At 39.9% G+C, this 12,167-nt stretch overlaps 1 protein-coding gene across 3 annotated transcripts in view; it reads left to right on the top strand.

The window, feature by feature from the left end:
- The window catches only part of WDFY1 (WD repeat and FYVE domain containing 1), a 38,203-nt gene that overhangs the window by 18,662 nt on the left and 7,374 nt on the right, over positions 1 to 12,167 (top strand). For all 3 annotated transcript variants that reach the window (XR_014795799.1, XM_084892917.1, XM_084892918.1), the window contains exons 3-9: positions 350 to 423; positions 3,553 to 3,607; positions 5,257 to 5,407; positions 7,404 to 7,516; positions 9,330 to 9,456; positions 10,564 to 10,669; positions 11,139 to 11,240. Coding sequence is in view for 2 of the 3 variants with exons in the window: in XM_084892917.1 (XP_084749043.1) it covers positions 350 to 423; positions 3,553 to 3,607; positions 5,257 to 5,407; positions 7,404 to 7,516; positions 9,330 to 9,456; positions 10,564 to 10,669; positions 11,139 to 11,240 (728 nt within the window). In the remaining variant the exon portion in view is untranslated. The remainder of the gene's footprint in view (positions 1 to 349; positions 424 to 3,552; positions 3,608 to 5,256; positions 5,408 to 7,403; positions 7,517 to 9,329; positions 9,457 to 10,563; positions 10,670 to 11,138; positions 11,241 to 12,167) is intronic.

Genomic DNA, 12,167 nt, shown 5'->3' on the forward strand with positions numbered 1-12,167 from the left:
TTAGGGATGGGAGGCGGGAGCGGGATGACCCATTGAGTATAGGGTGCAGATCACCCACTGTAAGCACTGGTCCCCAAACCTTTCCAGAAACAGGTAGGAGTTTCAGTCAGATGAAACGTCAGGCTGGATCGCTTAACCCAAAGTTTTAAAAATAATTTTGTGTGAGGATTTTTAAACTGAAATAACAGAAAGAACTTTATTAGCATTTTCAATTTACATCATTGTTTTTTACAAAACCTTTTTACCCTCTTTTTTAACCTCAGTCGTATAGCTCTTTTTTAATAATGAATTTTGCACAATGACACAATGCTTAGCTTTGCTCATAATGTGATCTTTGTCTTTCTGGCAGCTCCTTGCTCGGCTATGACTTACCATCATGATAGCAGGCGGATATTTGTGGGACAGGATAATGGATCCGTCATGGTAGGTACTTTCCAGGATGCATGTATTATGTCGACCTCTCCATGTTCATATCCGTTGGGAAGTTTAAATAAAGTTAGCAATAAATGCCTGATTGGCATAAAATTTTTGAATTCGGTATAGGTGTTAGACCTAAAAATTGATTAATTTTATTATTTTTTAAAATATATTTTTATTGATTTTAGAGAGGAAAGGTGAGGGAGAGAGAGAGAGAAACATCAATGATGAAAGAGAATCATTGATTGGCTGCCTCCTGCATGCCCCCAACTGGGGATCGAGCCCCAAACCCTGGCATGTGCCCTTGACCGGAATCGGGACCCTTCAGTCCACAGGCTGACACTCTATCTACTGAGCCAAACCAGACAGGGCAGAATGGATTAATTTTAATGAGTGCTTAATTTTAAACCAGTTTTGTGGAACTCAGAATGCTGTTATGATGGATGGTTGTGTGCATAGGCTAACCACAAGGTACAGTCTCCATGCAGCCCCTATCCCTGAACCACAGAGAAGGCCAGGACAAGGAGGTTGTGGTGGAGAGCCTGTGTGTGTGTGTGTGTGTGTGTGTGTGTGTGTGTGTGGTGTGTGTGTATGCACTTGTGCACTACCTATAACAGAGGAAGGGGAAGGAGAACCAAGTTATGGACTAGCTGTTCAACCAACAATTTGTATAGCTCTTTAGGGCAGTGTTTCATAAGGTATCTGGTGAAGGATCACATATTTACATTTTTAATTTATTATAGGTACTTTTGTAGGTCAGATTGTGTGTGTGTGTGTGTGTGTGTGTGTGTGTGTACACACGCATTTTTTCTTAAGGAAACATAATTCATATATCAAAGTTCATCATTTTAAAGTGCAATTCTGTGGTTTTATGGTATGTTCATAAGATTATGCAATCATTAACACTCTCTAATTCCAAAACATTTTCATCACACCCCCTCCCCCAAGGAAACACCAGCCCATTAGCAGTCACTCCCCACTCTCCCCCACCAGGGCCCTTCTCCCCCAGTTCCTGGCAATCGCTAATCTACTTTCTGAGTCCAGAGATTTGTCTGTTCTGACATTTTATGTGAGTAGAATCACATAATGCATGTTGCCTTTTATGTCTGGCTTCTTTCACCTAGAGTAATAGAATAAGGTTCACTGCATTATAGTTTAAATCAGTACTTTTTTGTTGTTGTTTATTATGTAGATAGACCACATTTTGTTTATCCACTCATCAGTTGATGGACTTTTGATTGTTGCCACTTTTTTTTTTTATTGTGAATAATGCTGCTATAAACAGTCGTGTGCAAGTTTGTGTGTGAACATAAGTTTTTCATTCTGTTGGGTCTATATACCTAGGAGTGGAATTGCTGGGTCATATGGTAAATCTATTTTTAACTCATTGAGGAACCCCCAAGCTGTTTTTCAAAGTGGCTGAACAGTTGTACACTCCCACCACCAACATGTAAGGTTCTAGTTTGTCTACATCATTGTCAACAGTTGTTATTTTCTCTTGTTTTTACTGTGGCCATCCTAGAAGGTGTGAAATGGTATCTCATTATGATTTTTGTTGGCGCTTGCCTAATGACTAGTGATGTTGAATATTTCAATTGCTTGTTGATGATTTATATATCTTCTTTGGAGAAATACCTATTCAAGTCCTTTGCTCGTGGTGTGTGTGTGTGTGTGTGTGTGTGTGTGTGTGTGTGTTTAATTGTTGACTAGTAAGAGATGCAGACTTGCAGCTTGGAAGAAGTTACCGGAGAAACCACCTGATGTCCTGGGTTTTTCACTGTGGAAAGATTTTGGACTATTAATTTAATCTGTTCACTTGTTACAGATTTTCTATTTCTTCCTCAGTTCATGCTTGTTGTTTGTGGTCTTTCTGGGCCAAGAAGGGAAGAGGCAGTTCAAAGACATGTTCTCAGCCCAAACAGTAGGTGGTGGTAAGGACTTGGGGGCCACAGAGTTAGGGTTTGATGAGTTCCATGCCCTATGAAGTTGAGGCTGCTGTAAATACATTATGAAATATGGCTTTAATTAAAGCCAACATTCTCACTCTTCTTTTTCTGAAAATATTGTAGGAATATAATGGTGATGAGCATATACAAATATTATAAGGAGCCATGAACTGCAAGCCTCAAATAGTTTCTCCAATGGTGGCAATGGTTGAGCATTTCTTATTTTAGGGACCCTTCTTGTGGCTCCTGGTTCAAGGACATCAGTAATAGGATAGCCTATAGAAACCCTTATAGCTCTTCATTGGAAAGGAGCAATGTAAATCCAACTTATCATTCATTAGCTATTGATCTATTGATTTCCCACCCAATACAGATTAGTATCCTTAAGACGCTAAGACATATTTATAGTTTGCAAAACCAGGATGGAGTACAAGGAATTTATATTTTTTTTCAGTCTGAGTAGTTAACAAATTATAAAGACCATGTTACTTGGAGCCTTAAAAACTTACCAATTTAGCATTGGTCAATAGAAATTTTTATTAGGGCCTTTTTCTTTCTTTTCTTTTCTTTATCTTTTTTTTTTTTTTTTTAAGAGATTCATCTTCTTCGTTTTGTGTTAAAGCTTATTTTATTCATTAAGCGTATACTTTTAACTTTTTTCCTAGTTAAAGTATTACACAGTCTGTAACAATTTAGAAAATGCAAGAGTATAAAAAGAAGAAACCCACCCACAACCTCTTAATGTCCATTTTTTTGTGTATTTGTATATTAAATATGTTTAATTTTCCCCTTACATTAATTGGAATACCCTATGTTTTATTTTCACTATAGTTGACAGCTCTGATAGTAATGGGTTTTTATACTTTCACTTTATATATATCATCTGAGGAATTTTTGATGGAGCCCAGAGGGAAAAAATGAGCAAGTTGCTTCCTTTGCAGTTAGAAGCAGAGGGACTTCAAAGCTTTCACTGCGGAGAACTGGATAGAAATTCTGTGCTGGTCAGCGGCTCTGTTCCATCTGGTCCCAAAACAAAGGGCGGCCTGAGGACAGGTCCTAGTTATTGTTCTGTAGCTGATCCAGTCCCAGGTCTGGCGATAGCTATTTTTGGGTTTAACTGTTTTGTAAGTTAAATTCCTGTTGTTTTTAAAACCGTGACTATTTTCTTATTGCATGTGTTTACTTTTAGGAATTTCATGTTTCTGAAGATTTTAATAAAATGAACTTTATCAGGACTTACCCAGGTAATTATAATACACACACACACACACACACACATACACACACTCACACACATTAGCATACATAAATTAGATCTGCGTACACAAAACTAGAACATCTCATATGATCAAAAGTAGGTTTGGTGAAGGCCTGGGGACGGGGGCAGGGACAGGCTAGAAGGGGTCAATTCGGGAAACAGAGGGACATATGTAATATGTTCAGCAATAAAGATTTTAAGAATAAAGTTACAAAATATAAAAATAAAAATGTAGGTTTTCATATTAACTTTTTAGTTTTGTTACCTCAATTAAATAAGAGGCTATTACTACTTTGAAGTTATTTACCATTCTTTTTCTGCTTATTGATATTTAAATTATTGTATACTATTCTATTTAGGTGAAAGTTTCAGATTTAATTTAACTATTGCTCTATTTTTGAACATGAGTACTGCTTCTACTTTTTTATATTGCCTATTCATTAACACATATGATAGTGGATGTGGATGTACTAGTATGTGTATATATATCTGTGAGTCTATGTATTTCATATCTATGTATATACGTGTGTGTGTGTGTCCTTGACTGTTACTCTGACTCTAATTACTTCTATTTAAGACAAATTCATAAAAGTAGAGTAACTGGGTCAAACATTAAAATGGTTTATAATGCTCTAGATTTATTTGCAAACCTCTTCCCAGCAATTGTGCAAGTTTTGCAATCCTGTGAATGGTGGTTGAGAGTGCCTGCTCTTTAAATGTTTACGTTACTCCTTATAAATGCTTTTTGCCAGTTTGATAGTCAAAATAGTTCTCACGTTAAAAATTATTTAAGCTGTATTTAACGTTAACCCTTTGTCATCCTTTATTCATGTCTGGTTCATGCTTTGCCCATATTCCCAGAATCATTTGCTAATTAATTTATAAGAAAGAGTTTCTCAGTGCTCCCGAAGCAGCCTGTCCAGCTGAGAACAACTTAGAAGTTTCTCTGTCTAGTCTCAGACTTCATTCATCAGCCTGGGCATTTACTAAGCTCCTGCTACATCCAAGGTGCTGTAATCAACATTGCCCTAGTGGCTTACAGTTAATCTGCAAACACAGATATTTCATAAGTTAGGTCCCAGAAAGAATAGTTTCCTTATTCTCGGATCCTATTTTGGAATATAGAAATATTTTGTCTTTATAAATAGTAAAAAGTTACACACAAATTGCTTACAGTACTTTTTAGTTACAGAAAAGTATACTTGCTCTTGTTTACAAAGTCGTTTCTAAAGGGTTAAAACATTGAAGTTATGGACAATAAAATTTTTTTCTCTTTTAAGAAAAGACTCCTGCTTTCCTCATTGGGAGGTAGGGTTTTTTAGAGCAAAGTACAAGTCTGTTCTCTAATCTATTGTTGGAATCCCTCTTGAGCATTACTCTAACAATTGGTAGCTTCCATCTGTCTGCCATGTAGGCAGGCAGAGGACAGGGCCCAGGGAAGCCGGTGATAGAGAGGCAGGGCAGGGCAGATTACCTGACACCCGCTCCTGGTCGGGCATTCCCATGACGGAATGTTGTGCCTCCCCAGGCCAGCCAGGTTGAGAAGGTCAGCCTCAGTTCTCTCCCCACGAGATTCAATTCTGAAGGTCACATTTCTTCCTGAAGGGCTCAGACTTTCCGTTTCTGTTCCTGCAGCTCATCAGAACCGGGTGTCTTCACTTATCTTCAGCGTGGCCATCGAGTGGGTGATCAGCACCGGCCACGACAAGTGTGCCTGCTGGATGTGCGCCCGGACCGGGGACATTCTCGGGACACACCTCTTCCCCTCCTGGGCTTCCTGTTTGCAGTATCCTTCCAAGGGCTGGGCCTTTGCCTCCTTGTCTCAATGATTGATTTCTATTCTGATCATAAATTGTTGATTGACAAAAGCATCCAAAAACTAGAATAGAAAATATGAAAAACAAAACAAAGGAAAAGTAAAAAAGACTAAAAAAAAAAAAAAAAAAAAAAAAGAGAGAGGAAGAAAATAAAAAAAATAAGATAAGAAATTGTTAATTGAGATCCAAAAACTAAATGATTCCTGATATTTTACATAAAATCTAAAATTTGCTGTATTTACCTTTATTGGTATAAAATTGGCTTATTGAAAATAATTAAGTGACTTACTACTATTCCCTGCTGGGAAGTGCTGTATGTTTAATACTAAGTCTTAGAAAATCTAATCCTCATTAATGCAAACTCCTCCCCTCATTTCTTTACATTTCAAAGTGAAAGAAAAGACTTTTTGTATAAAGAAAGAAAAATAAAGAATTGGTCTTCTAGTAATTTATTATTTCCAGACCCTGCAATCCTATATAATAAAAGGGTAATATGCAAATTGACCAAACAGTGAAATGACCAGAATGCCTGCAGCCCCTTGCCCCAGCCGGCCCACTCCCAAGCAGGCTCCCCCACCCTGATTAGGGCCAGGGCTGGCCAGCAAACCACCCGTGGCCCTTCCCCCGGCTGGTCCCACCCTCAAGTGGGCACTCCCACCCAGATTGGGGGCGAGGCCAGCTGGCAACCCACCACGGCCTCTTCCCCCAGCTGGACCCCACCAGAGCATGAATTCGTGCACTGGGCCTCTAGTAGAATATAAATCCAGTAAGGCTTATGACTCTGGAGTTCATAAATGGGCTACAAGTTTTATAGTTGTTGTTTTTTTATGGATAAAAAGGGCTCATAATTCTTATAGTACTCTCAAAGGTGCCTCTGCATCCCTAGAATTCCTGCTTTAAAATTTTTTCACTGGTAAATGGAACCTTTCACGTGTAGTTTGCCCTTGCTTAAGGCTAGCAGTGGTAGTTGTGTATCTATACACAACTACCACTGTGTATCTGTCATCAGTGCCGGCAAGATCAAGGCTGTCAGCATCAGTAGTTCTTTTTCAGAGTTGGACACCTGGCTACTAAAATTCCTTTTTTCCATTGAAAGCCTTCATAGAAAATGTTTGCTACAAATGAATGTACCGAGAACATGAGATACTTAAAATAATCATATAAATTAGTACCATACACTTTAGAATCAAACAAAGGAAAATACTCAGATACTTTATGTGCTAATTGTTTCTGTTGCGAGTTAGGCTTTTCATATGGATTGGAAGAAAATGGCACAGAACCACAGTCATCACCTAGCCCATGGTTGTCCTTCTGACCTTTAAGTAGTAGTATCCTACTGTGTGTCAACTACCAATTTGCCACAAGTTTCTATGTCTATAATGTCACTGAGAAAGTTTTAAAATGTAAATTTACTATTGGCCCAAATAACTGCCTTTTGGTTGAATGAACTCTCCACAGCAATTTAAAGGGAGCCATCCTCTTTACTTAAAGCTAAATAATCTAGGGCAAAGGAAAGATGGGTCATGTCCGTATTGGCTGTCAGTTTTACATTATTTCCAGAGATATTTCACAAATAGCCATTTTCTTCCAGTTCTTTCTTGCTTTTTTCACTATTGAGCAGATCATCTTTTTTTGCATTTTATTATCATTTGCTTATAACTACGGTACTTGCTCTCATGTCTGTCTTCTCTGTTAGCTGTTAGCTTTTTTTTTATTGCCAAGTTCCAAATATTGCTTAGAGTAATGACAGATACTCAGTGAATTCTTGTTGAATGATTGCATATTAATTTTCTCCATGAGTCCAGCTTAAAACTGTTTTGTCAGTATTTAAATCTTACTTGATTTTCAGGTGGCGATTTCCTTTCTCAGAGTTTTGGGCTTGTGCTTAGTAGTCTCTTTAAAGCGAACATTTTCTGCTTTACAACTTTGAGATTGTGTTGGAGATCCTTGACTGCTTCCCCACAGATTCGATTTTGATACCCAGTTTGCTTTTGTTGGCGATTTCTCTGGAAATATCACCCTGCTGAAGCTGGAAAGGGCCGCCTGCTCCCTTATCACAACCCTCAAAGGACATGAAGGTAGTCTGCGTCCTCACCCACAGCTTTCCCACCTAATTTGGGCATCCGAGTTTAGTTCTCAGCCCTGTGGTTTCATGGATGATCACCTCCCCATGACCTGTCAGATTTCAATTTGATTGGCCAGACAGGGGATTCAGATCTCAAAGAGTGAAGGCTAAGTGAAGGTAGGATGCTGAATTAGGTTTTGTATTGTCAAAATCCCTCCTAGGTTGCTGGTGTGGATCATACTTTATACTTTGCTTACCGTTTTCAATGAAATTATTTTCAGACCTTTTAAAATTTTTTTTGTAAATGGTAAAACCTTTCCAAGAATGTTATTATTTTTAAATTACCAGTTTCTAGGACACTGAACAAGACTAGTGTAGTGGATCAATACAATGAAAAGAAATGTATGGGCCGGGTCAGCCTCTACTTGGGAAACTTCCCCTGGGTAGGGGCTGTGGAAAAAGGTTAGGTGCAATTTCATTATTTCTGCAGGGCAGTGAGTTGGCAAGACTCCAAGAAAGTGTTTTAAAATGCACTTGGCTGTGTTGGGTAAGAAATTAGAAGCTTTGAGGCCATTTGGTTTAGATTGAAGAATTGGGGATTGTTAAAAAGAATTAATGATGGACTTTTATGAAAATATTGTCTTAAGTTTAACAAATTAAATGTTCTCCACACTGTCTTAAGTAATCTATTTGGGTGAAATGAGGAAGAAGGAGAAAGAACAGTAAGTAGGAGTAGACATGGGCAGGAAAGCACAGCCCCTGAGGACACCTCTTTCCATTTATGACTAAGAGTCTCATGACTCCAGCCTCGTGAGTTTTCTCCAGGTTGCTAGTTAGAGTGGGTTCTGGTAACGGCTTAGTCGTGTTTGTATAGAAAGATCCTGTTTGTCTGCTATTAGGCCTCTAGCTAAAATGTGTGGGGCATCGGTTTAAACAGTGTCAGTGTATATACAAAATTATGCCTGAAGCCAGTTTTGCAGAATACCCCCCCCCCATACACACACACACTTTTGTTAAGTTTCTGTGAGAAACCGCTTGTGTTGTTTGCTTTGAATATGGTGTCATTCATTTTCTATATAGCCACAAAAATATTATGAGTTTGTATGACTGGTTCAGTTTTATTAAGTTTATTAATCATTTTCTTCTAGGTAAACAACAGTCACTGGAATAGTGATGAGTTCTGTTGAAAAGAGAAATCTTTAGAAAGAAAGGTTTTTCTCAAGAGTTATGTAATTTGATGTTTAGCCAATTTGGATTTTTTACCTAAATTTCTGAAATACCTGTAAACCTTTCCTTGGAGACACTTAATTTTCTCAAACATCGGCTCGGCATCTTGGGCTGTAAACCGCCTGCCAGGTCCCAGAGATCTGCAGTAGTCTCGCTTTCTAGCTTCTATAAGATGACCACAGTAAACCTAAAGGCCTGTTCTCATTAAATGTCAATGGCTATATTTTTTTAAAGTTTTTTTTTTAATAATCTTTTCAACAGCTGTTTTATAATTTTATGATACAGAACAAGGAAACATTTATTAAAACATCTTTGCCCTTTTGTACCTCTTTGATGTACAACCGAAGATTTTAGTCTTATGACCAGGAGAGTGGATGTACTGTGTCTTCTCATGACTCGTGATGAAGTGCTGAATGGCCCTTTGTACACGTTTCCTGAAACTCAGCTGTGCTAGTTGGGTCTTCAGCTGTCAGATGTGTGTGCCCTGACATGGAGTTATATTTAATATAATATAACAATCCTCTCTCTCTCCCTGCCCCTCCTACTCTCTCCCTCCCTCCCTCCCTCCCTCCTTTTCTCCCTCCCTCCTTTGCCCCCAGGTGGTGTCACCTGCCTCTGGTGGGATCCCATCCAGCGGTTACTTTTCTCTGGAGCCTCTGACAATAGCATCATCATGTGGGACATCGGAGGAAGGAAGGGCCGCACGATCCTGCTCCAGGGCCACCAGTGCGTGACTGTTCTGGGGGTGTGGAGAGAACCTGAGTTGAGGGAAAGCAGGGGAAACGTTAGTGTTTCAAAAACGGCCATCTGATAGGGCTGACGGGGTCCACTTTGAACTGTTTTTCTGATAGTCCTGAGTGTCTGGTGTTCTGTAGCCAAAAGGGAAATGAAGAGCACAGGGTTTTCTTCCTCCTTGGCCCAAAGGGCACTCCCCACATGTCTCTCCCAGTGAGTCACCCTGTTGAAATAAGCTGCTCAGGCCTGGGGCTCAGAACTGGACTTTGACCGTGGAAGAGTGTGTGTAATGTGATACTAAGCTATTCTGCAATCGGATGCCTAACTCGTTTTCTTAAATTATAAAATTATTTCATTAAGAAGGAATATGTGGCTTGATGTAGTCGTATGGCCATTGCTATGACAGTGTAATACTCAGGCTCTTGCCATCTAGTCTTGAAAGGAAAAGGAACCCTCTCCCCTTTGTTGGCTAGTTTGACACCATTTACCATAACCAGAGTCAAGCTGAAAAGTAGCCAAGGAAACATTCTCCGTACAGGCCTACAGGCCAGGAGATTGTTTCCCAGAGCCTCCACGGTATCTGCTTGTGTACATACATTTGAGCGTGTGTGTGTGCACGTATGAGCATGTGTGAGCAAATGTGTGTAGGTACATGTGATCATGTGTGAACGTGTATGTGCACGATGAGCTTGTGCACGTGTGAGCATGTGTGTATCAGTAGTCTCTGTAGTGTGTGACCACTTGTTGTGGTTGGGTTCAGGCAAGGCAGTTACACCTCCTTTGTCCTTTGTGTCTGAACAAGGAGGTAAATCTTGTGCACCTGACAAGGGAATCATGGTGATTGATCCAGAAAACTGTAGTCATCATCTCATCTCTGACCTGCAGTTCTTGAGGACTAGCTTGAAAGTAGTGTTTGTTTTGTAGAAACTATTATTCTTATAGTAAGTTACAGAATGCCAGGTAGTTTACCCCAGGATCCATGTTCCCATGCCAGAGTCAGCGATAAATGCCAAGGGCTGATGCTAGCAGGGGAGGGAGTTGCGCCTCCAGGGGCCTGTTTCCCACCCTGAGACCAGTACTGGCGTGTGTCATCTGCAGTGACCGGGTGCAGTCGCTGTGTTACCTTCAGCTCACGAGGCAGCTTGTCTCCTGTTCCTCCGATGGTGGGATTGCTGTGTGGAACATGGACGTTAACAGAGAAGAGGTAAGAGGAGGAGCAGGCAAGGCTGGGGGGCAGGGGTGGAAAATCTGTCTGACCTGGTGCCCAGCCACAGGAACTCTCCTATTAGGCACTGTGTGGTCCCACCATTGTGCCTCAAGTGGTTGTTTGCCAGATTCTGAAAAAGGGGTTTTTGCTCAACTGGTTGAACAATTTTCAAACAAATTTGGCATAACAAAAGAAATATACAAATACAACTCTAAGAGTTCAAATGAAAATTGAATAATTTCCTCTTTTCTATAAGTTGAAAATTGAGCAATCCTATAAACATTACTAAAATGATAATGATTACGCAGAACACAGACATAGTAGTGGATATGGCAATAGCTATAAAATATTGAGGAATTTTTTAAAATGCTAACCTCAGTTATGTTTAGAACTGTCGTATGAATTGCTGAAAAGCCAGTGTGAACATGCAGCCGCACTGATGTTGGCTCTGTCTCTCTCCGCCCAGGCTCCTCAGTGGTTAGAAAGTGATTCATGCCAGAAATGTGAGCAGCCCTTTTTCTGGAACATCAAGCAGATGTGGGACACAAAGACACTGGGGTTGAGGCAGGTACGTAGCCAACTTTGAGTCACCACCGGGTTAATCATGCATTCTTTCATTTGTGTAATTTTTGTTTGGAATCACACTTCTCCAGAAGTGTTAATTCATACTTTTTTGGATATGACCATCACTGTTAATAATGAGCAAGACCTTTTCTGGGCCAGTGATACTGTCTCCTACCTGTCCCATGGCTGGTCCTGCACTGGAGACTGTCCCTTAACTGTCCCATGGCTGGTCCTGCACTGGAGACTGTCCCCTAACTGTCCCATGGCTGGTCCTGCACTGGAGACTGTCCCCTACCTGTCCCATGGCTGGCCCTGCACTGAAAGAGTAGGATGCATAGAAAACCCAAGCCTGCTGGTAAATAGAATCAGATCTTTCACTTTGGGACTGTTTCATACTAGCTGAGAAACAAATTAGAATGAATTAGAGCATACAAGCCTCATGCTTTCACAAACTGATAAAAAGTAACAATTCAGTACTCACTGGAATACTGTGGCTCTAATAATTTTAGATTATTCCTAAATTGTTCCACATAAATCTACCTGGAATATTTTTAGTAAGCATGTATAATATTTTTAAGCATGTTTCAAGAATAATTTTTGTTTTTTAAATTAAAAATAGTCTATAGATTTCAAAGATATTCTTCTCACTAGGTATGTACATATGCTAAAGCTCTACAAATACTATATAACAAAAGAGTAATATGCAAATTGACCGTACCTCTGCTACACTAACAAGCCACGCCCACCTGCCAATCAGGAACAAGTATGCATATTAACACAATCAAGTTGGGTGCGGCCATGGAGAGAGCAGGAGGCTTGGGTTGCCCCCAGCAATGGAGGAAGCCAAGCTTTCCCTGCCCTGGTGGGCCCAGGCCTCTGCTAAAGGCTACAAAGTTTCAATTATAGAAGATAAATAAATCCCAACAAAAAT

The sequence above is a fragment of the Pipistrellus hanaki genome, assembly GCF_964339955.1.
Source record: "Pipistrellus hanaki genome assembly, chromosome: 8".
Classification (NCBI taxonomy): domain Eukaryota; kingdom Metazoa; phylum Chordata; class Mammalia; order Chiroptera; family Vespertilionidae; genus Pipistrellus; species Pipistrellus hanaki.